Source organism: Cyprinodon variegatus, unplaced genomic scaffold, assembly GCF_000732505.1.
Source record: "Cyprinodon variegatus isolate N-32 unplaced genomic scaffold, C_variegatus-1.0 Scaffold800, whole genome shotgun sequence".
NCBI classification, from domain to species: domain Eukaryota; kingdom Metazoa; phylum Chordata; class Actinopteri; order Cyprinodontiformes; family Cyprinodontidae; genus Cyprinodon; species Cyprinodon variegatus.
The window spans coordinates 349,479-357,387 of record NW_015151253.1 but is presented as its reverse complement, the minus strand read 5'-3'; the positions used below and the strand labels follow the sequence as shown (position 1 = coordinate 357,387).

The window sequence follows — 7,909 nt, the reverse complement described above, 5'->3', positions numbered from 1 at the left end:
TAGAAAACTTTAAATCAATTTGACTGTATGATCTGGTTGAACTGTAAAGTGCCTTGAGATGATGTGTTGTAAATTGGCTCTATATAAATAAAATGAATTTAACTGTTAGATACAAACAGCAAATAGCCTAAAAATGCTTCTACTGCTATGTGACAACACCAGAAATAAACAGTACTGTCTTAAGAGGTGGGATTTGAATGAAAACTAGCCAATAACAGACATGTTTCCACCTTCAAAGTGACAAAAGGGAGCCGAAACAGATTCATACACAAGTAGGAGAGACACTATAGTCCCCTGGAAAGGAGGGCATGGGCGCAGCATGCGATTATGTAAAATGTTTAAAAGCATTTGGAGATTGGTTTGCATGTGTATCTCTGAAACAAAACTTCTTTTATGAGTATTCATTACTTGTTTGCCCTTTAGGAAGAATTCTGTCTTCATACATTAGGGTTAAATACTTTTGCCCTTTTCATTTAGGGGTCATTGATATTGTGCATTTTATTCAAACCACTAACCCTGTGTGGGACATGTATAGAAGGCAAGGCATTTAGGGCTTTCAGGATGGTAGGGGTAGCAGCGGCTGAAGTGACTACTACTACTGACTGAAACACTTCTTTAACTAATTTAGAAGCACTTTTAGTCATTGTGTATTTACCTAAGCCTTAACCTTTTGACTAATGCTTCTATATTCTTTAGTTATACTTCCACATAGTATTTTTTTTGCACCATGCTTTCCATTTTGTGATGCGAACCAGTCCCTCTAGCTGCACAAAACTCCCATGAGGCTCCCAACTAGGTTTTTAAGGTCTAAGATGGTGATCTTCGGCTTGAAAGCCTCTTATAACAATGGCTATGTTCAAACATTTTTCCTCATACCACATGACATGTTTTAGTTCTTTAATCCGGAGTTCATTTGTGAGTTCATCAGACCACTTATAGTGCTAAATGGCTTCTTCCTCTCTGAGTGGCCTTTCAGAACTCTTACCAGCTTCAACCAGCACCAGATTTTTGCAGATAACTATAACAGTTTAAAAAGATGAACCAATCCCCTTAACATATCTGGGGATGTTTAGGATGAAGCAGAGTGGTGGAGGTCAGTAAATCTCTTCTTTCTTCCCTAATGTCAAACATAAAGATAATGCATTTATGTGTGAAAATGCACAAATGTCATCCAATTTGTCTAAATGCATAGTAGTCTTCCCAAATGAGGTTAAAATGTCTCTCATTAATATAATACTAGCCACAGATCTTGTTAGACTCATGAGAAAATCTAATTGCTAATAAACTCAGGCTATGTGAACTGTTTGGATAAAAATATTTGGTGATCATATATATTTATCCTCAGCATTGTTTAAAAAGATCAGTGTGAAAAATCTAAATTTTAACAGAATGTGGATCGTCTCTGCAGGGACCGGTGGGACCCCCAGGGAATCCAGGCCCTGTGGGACAGAAAGGCTCCAAAGTAAGTTTATTCAAACTGAAAGAATAATAGAAAAGATGCCTATAAAAAGTCACCAGACTGTCATCTAATAATGTTTTACCTGCTTTTATTTTTTAACCTGTGACAGTGGTTCTGATCTTGTTTGCTTTTAGGGGGAACGTGGAGCTCGGGGACCTGCAGGAGAACCAGTAAGAACAGATTTATGGCAAAAAAATCCTCATAGAATAGTTCACCATCAAGCCTGATTTCCATAAGGACTTAATCGTTCTACCTCATGTTGCTGTAAAACGATGAATTGTTGCTTCATCAGTTTGTTTTCTTCTGACTGTATCTGTTAGTCTATATTATGATTTCCTAATGTGTGATTTGTCATCCAAAGGGGGTAGGACCTGATGGGACTGATGTAAGTACTCCCTGTCTGTGTGACTCTCTGTCTTTTTGTCTCTCTGTTTGGCTTCTTGTCCATCTGTCTGTCTGCATGTCTGTCCATCCATCCGTCCATCTGCCTGTCTATGTTCTTTTTCATCAGTTTGCCAGTACATCTGCCCGTTTTCAATGACTCATAGCTAACAGAAGCATATTTCATAGTAATTAATGTTTTTCTGAAGCAAAGATTTTTTTTATTTACTAAAATAGCAAGAACAAGTAAATAGGAACAATTTAGTTTCAGATAAAACTTATTTTATTTTCCCTTTTCAACAATAAAGCTTCATTCTGTTAATAATACAAAAGTATCGAATTAGAATCCCTTTATATGTACAATTTAAATCATTAAATTGTACAAATAAAGAATCTAGTGTCTTTCAAACTGCCTCCTTCCTTTGTTGGTTATAAAATCCGGATCAGGGAGAATCTGACGAACCAAACCTAGCATGTTTGCCAGTTTAGCAGCACACTCAGTGAATTTTCTGCTTCTTCGCCTGCAGGGTATTCCTGGTACTGATGGGCTACCAGGTGAACTGGGGAGAGCTGGACCCCCTGTGAGTATAAGGAACACAGTAAAACTGACAAAGCAGTCTTATATTAAGTTATTGGGGGTTCTTTTATGAAGAAAATACTCTGGTCTAGACATTCATAACTAAATAGTGACAATCAATCTTCTGTATCTGTCAAAGGGATCGAGAGGGAGGAGAGGTCCCGTCGGTCTACCAGGTCTTGCTGGTCCTCGGGTAAAGATCCATCTTTCTGTCTGATTGCTCTGTTTTATTTGTGGAAACTGGTCATGGGGGAAACGTTGACATTTTAAGTTATATAAAAGGCTATTTTATGTCAAACTTTAAGCGGTAAGACACTCTTCACAATTCTGATCAATAAAACCAATGTAACATATCTCGATGTCAGGAAAACAAGCCCAAAATGATGGTAAAATGATCAGTTTTTTGCTCAAATTAAGTGCATTTTTTCTTGAATTCAGGAGGTAAATGAGACACTTTGCCAATGGAACAAGATCATTTACACTTAAAATAAGAAAAAACAATTGCTTTGTCTTATTTCAAGTGTATATTATCTAATTATCTTATTTTAGGAGTAAAAATACTCATTCCATTGGCAGATCATCTTATTTGCCTGCTCAAATTAAGGGTAAATACACTTCATTTAAGACATTTTTTACTTATTTCTAGATGTTTTTTGCAGTGTAGGCCAGTTTATTTCAGCACATTTTAGAAAATTCAACATGCTGTGGATGAAAAAAAGAAACAAGTACATCACTGCAAAAACAGATCTAAAAGTAAGTAAAAAAAATAACAGCCTTACAATAAGTTATCTGCCCTTTATTTGAGCAGGTAAATAAAACAATCTGAAAATCGATTGTAGATTTCTGGCACTTAAAAATAAGCTAATTGTACACATGCTTTTTTCCTATTTGTCCTATTTACTCGCTCAAAACATGGAAAAATAAACTTTTTTAAAAAATGTAGTTACTCAAACATCATTTTTGTTGCAGGGGCATTAAGGTATTTAAATAATAAACAAGATAAATAGTTTTAGAGAATAAAACATATGAATTAAAACGACTAATAGGAATGTTTGACAAAAAACATGTTTAGATCGGAAAGTCAAAGGTCCATCTGAACCGATAATAATCTCGATTTAAAGCAACCGAGGTTTTTAGCACTTTTATAGTTTATTCCCGATTAATGGAGCATAAGAACTTAAACCTGCTTTCTATGTTTTGTTCTGGTTCTGGTTCTGCAGAATAGATTAGATCCAGTAGTCCTGAAAGGTCTGGCTTTTGATCCACTGACATAAAGTCTGTGATTATTTTAGAGCGAAGCCATTCAGTGATTTATAGACTAACAGAAGGATTTTAAAGTCTACTCTCTGAGATACAGGGAGCCAGTGGAAGGACTGTGGAACTGGGTTGATGTTCTCCACTTTCCTAGTTCTAGTGAGGATGCAGGCAGCAGCGTTCTGGATCAGCTGCAGCTTTCTGATCCTCTTTTATAGGCAGAACTATGAAGACACTCCTGCAGGGATTAATTCTACTAACGATGAGCGAAGCAGGAATTTTATCAGGGTCTTTTCAGGTTTTTCCGTCCTTTAATCCTGGAGATGTTCTTCAGGTGACAGACAATTGATTTTGTTACTGTCTTTGTTACAGACGTTTTTTCTCATATGGCTCCCAGTTAACAGCGTTACCTTGAGTCCACCATTAAGGTCTTTGCAAGTGTTGTGTTGTTCATGAATTACATAAAGTGACTGTGCCCTAATTTAACAATGCTCATGTTTTTCTTTTATCAGGTTATGATGAAGCAGGCAATGATCATATTGGAAACTATATAAAAAAAACAGTGCTATTTGTTGATAAAACTAAAAATCTCATTTCATCTCATGTCATCTTTTTGGGTAAATGCGTATTTTAAACAGACGTAGATAGCTAAATATCTTTTGTGAAATTTTGAGCTTTTCAGAGAAACATCAGTAGAATTAAATGTGTAATATTTGATACAGATTGTAGATTCATGCTATATTCTTTTATGCCAATAGAATAACATTTTTTTGTGCACATTTCAGGGACCTCCAGCTGTTTACCAGGGGGAGGATCTGGTAAGTAGTTCTTTTGATTAGAAACTAAATATCATGGTAATGTTTTTCATTTAACATGAAACCAGGAGGACAGGGAGATTTCTCAAGGCCTTATTTTTTTATACAAGGAGCTGGACTAAATTTTATAATAGTTAAAGGCCTTTATAACTTGCTTGTCATTCTGGGCAGCATGTTTGTTTATAAGCTTCCATTGACAATTATATTCACCACAAAGCATTACTACCACTGAAAGTAATTTGGATATTGGAGAAACCCCCTCTGAAGGTCTTACAAGTCAAATAAAGAATCCTTGGAGCGGTGGGAAGGCCAACAGCTGGTTTCATTGACCCACATTTTAACCTTTTTCTTATACAGCTAATTAAATATTCATTCCAACAGTCAATATAGACATGCTGTAACCTGACTCCATCTGGAAACCTTCGGTTGAAGTAATTTTGGGAAGGGGCGAAAATACTGGTTAGCTGATTGGCCTATGTTGGTGATAGACGGGCCAAATAAACCAATCAGATCAACGAAGCATATGAAGTACTAACAGCCAGGCTACTCTTGACAAAACCAGTCGGGAGAAGAGCAAAAACATCTTTTCCTCTGAGAAAAGCCTCCAGAGCAGTGTTTTGCTCTTTTTTCAGTGAAGAAATACTCTGTAATTCCGATAAAACTTGCTCGATAGCCACGCTAACGCTAGTTTCATCGGCTGAAGCCGCCATGTTCTTTAGACTGAACTGTCGCGCTTCTCGTTGCCTCACACCTCAACCCGCCTCAAAGCCAACGCTGATTGGATGTTTGTTTGGTGAACGGCTCCAGATTTTCTTTAACGGAGAGTCTCCAGTAGCCTGACGTAGTCCTACTCAATTCTAGTCAGAATATGAGTCTGATACTGCTCCATAGAGCTGTGATTATGGGGCGTGTTTCGAACGAACCAGGAAAAAAAATGCCTCTGCACTCAATTGGATAGACCTACAACCAATAAGAGCAACGGAGTGCGTGACGTATGTTAAGCAACCAAGGGAGCCAGCTGATAAATTAAACTTTTGCCGAATCCCGTAAGAAGGATGCCAAAAACATCTTTCTCTTCAACAAATGCCTTGATCGCATTTCTCTGTTCCTCTTTTAAAATTTATTTGCTGTCGATATCTTCTAGAACAGACCTAATAGCAGAATCTACACACCTCAACTCTCCAGCGGCAGCCATTGTTGTTGTCACCCAAGTGTGCTTTGATGACGTGGTTGATTACGTTACTGTTGATCATCTGTCCATCATCGTATAAAGCCCGCCCTGACAATTTGATTGGCCCGACCAGATATTGTGCGAGCATACTCGCGCTACTATTGAGCAATGCCAGACCGAACTTCCCGACCAGCTAACAGAACTGACAAAAAGTCCTGGATAGATGTTGAATCATTTTTCATTTTCATAAATACTAAAAAAAAGTCCAGTTTCCTTTGTTTTCAGCTTGCTTTGTCCAACCGTTTCCCATAATATAGAGTTTAGCAGAATGATTTTTCAAAGCTTTATCATATGTTTTTGGTGACTGTCATTAAAACCTAATATCAGATCAATGAAAACACCATCAGTCAAAATTAGAATCAGTGACCAAATGGTTCCAAACAACATCTCTGATTTTACGCTAACTTTCAAGGTAAAAGTAAATCTTCTACTTGTGAACTTGACTATCAGTGGGATTTTTTTCTAAACTGCAAGCATGATGTTGTATCTTTTAGTGCCCGAACGCCTGCCCCCCAGGTCTGACTGGATATTCTGGACTCCCTGGAATGAAAGTCAGTTCACTTGGAAGGATCCAGCCATCAATTAGTTTCAGTTGAGATTTTTGGGCAAATTTTTTTTACTTCTTTCTCCACAGGGCCACAAAGGGGCTAAGGGCGAATCAGGTGAGCCCGGAAGACAAGGACACAAGGTGATGTCTTGCCAAAGCATTTAAAAAAACAAAACAAAAAAAGGATTCATGTGTAAATAACCAACAATTGCATAACTGGACTGTAATCTCTAACAGGGAGTGGAGGGCGATCAGGGACCCCCCGGTGAAGTTGGAGCTCAAGGACTGCCAGTAAAATATTTCATCATTGTCCCTGAAAAGACTGTTCATTTTAAAAAGACATTGTCTTTAATCAGTCATACTAACTCATCTCTGTCTGCTGAGTGATTTTAGGGCCCTGGTGGGAAAAGAGGGGCTCCAGGAATAATGGGCCCCAAAGGAGAACGGGTAAGGCTAACAGGAAGTAAAACAAAAAGACACAATAAAAAAAAGGACAGAAGAAATACGTGAAACAAACACTCTTAAGAGAGGAATGCAGGATGGATTAAGCCATGGGGAGCTATTCTATGTTTTACTAATTTTAGCCTATCTAAAAACAAACTAATGCCAACGTCACACCTTGAAGATTTAGCTGGCATATGTTGGATAAGTTATGGGTGGTTATGAGCTTAATGAAGACACGCTGAAGCACGCTAATTAAAAAAAACACACTGGCACACGTCGACAAGTACGTTGAGAAATTTTGAGCATGCTCAAATTTTCCCGACGTATGCCAGCATATGCCCATACGTTGGACATAAGTTCCAGGTAAGTCATCTGATCGTTGACATACATTAATTGTAAGTTACTCATAAGTCGTTGGCGTCTAGCTTATCCAAAACCTATAAGTAACTCATGCGTAACTTATGAAGAACGTACCTCAAACGTCTATCAACGTATCTGACGTGTTCCAGACGACCACTGAACGTGTTTCTACCTTACAGCTAGTGTTGCACCGATGCCATTTTTTGGCCCCGATACCCGATACCTGGCTGTGCAGTATCGGCCAATACCGATACCATAATAATGTAAAATAATTGCCATCATGGCTTTGTCAAGCTGCTGCCTACCTTTGTGAAGCAGGAACAAATCTAATACAAAGCGAAACCAGTAGAACTTTTTATTGCCTACCAGGAATGGGTGACAATAGTTGAATAAACTTATGGCTCTCAAAATGGTATCGGTGCACTATTTGTTGGTACTCACCGATACCGATACCACCATTATAGGGCAGTATCGGGGCCCCGTCCGATACTGGTATTGGTATCGGTGCAATACTACTTACAGCTACTGTATGATGGCGTATTGGCAGAGTTTTGGTATAAAAGGGGGTTCACAGGGTGAGCGTTAAGGTGAGAATGAAGGATCCTCCATGCGTTCATGCTCACGGCCATGACCAAAAATCCTCCTAGCAGATATGACGCTGAATCTGCTGCAACTGCAAACGGTCTTTTTTAAAATTAATTTATTTATTATTTTTTGGGGGGGCCGGTGGGAAACAGCAGCTAGGTTAATACAGTGATCAAATAAATCTTTTATGCAGGCCGGCGCATCGCTGCCCCCACTCAGGATACTGGCTTGTGACATTTAATTGGCATTACGCTGC

The 7,909-nt window shown here is 38.4% G+C and overlaps 1 protein-coding gene across 1 annotated transcript in view; it reads left to right on the top strand.

Annotated features, from left to right (window-relative positions):
- The window catches only part of LOC107098689 (collagen alpha-1(IX) chain-like), a 34,134-nt gene that overhangs the window by 6,366 nt on the left and 19,859 nt on the right, over positions 1 to 7,909 (top strand). Inside the window, exons 5-14 of the mRNA XM_015396478.1 lie at positions 1,409 to 1,462; positions 1,594 to 1,629; positions 1,821 to 1,844; positions 2,368 to 2,421; positions 2,557 to 2,610; positions 4,457 to 4,489; positions 6,212 to 6,268; positions 6,352 to 6,405; positions 6,502 to 6,555; positions 6,658 to 6,711. Coding sequence (XP_015251964.1) covers positions 1,409 to 1,462; positions 1,594 to 1,629; positions 1,821 to 1,844; positions 2,368 to 2,421; positions 2,557 to 2,610; positions 4,457 to 4,489; positions 6,212 to 6,268; positions 6,352 to 6,405; positions 6,502 to 6,555; positions 6,658 to 6,711 — 474 coding nt within the window. The remainder of the gene's footprint in view (positions 1 to 1,408; positions 1,463 to 1,593; positions 1,630 to 1,820; positions 1,845 to 2,367; positions 2,422 to 2,556; positions 2,611 to 4,456; positions 4,490 to 6,211; positions 6,269 to 6,351; positions 6,406 to 6,501; positions 6,556 to 6,657; positions 6,712 to 7,909) is intronic.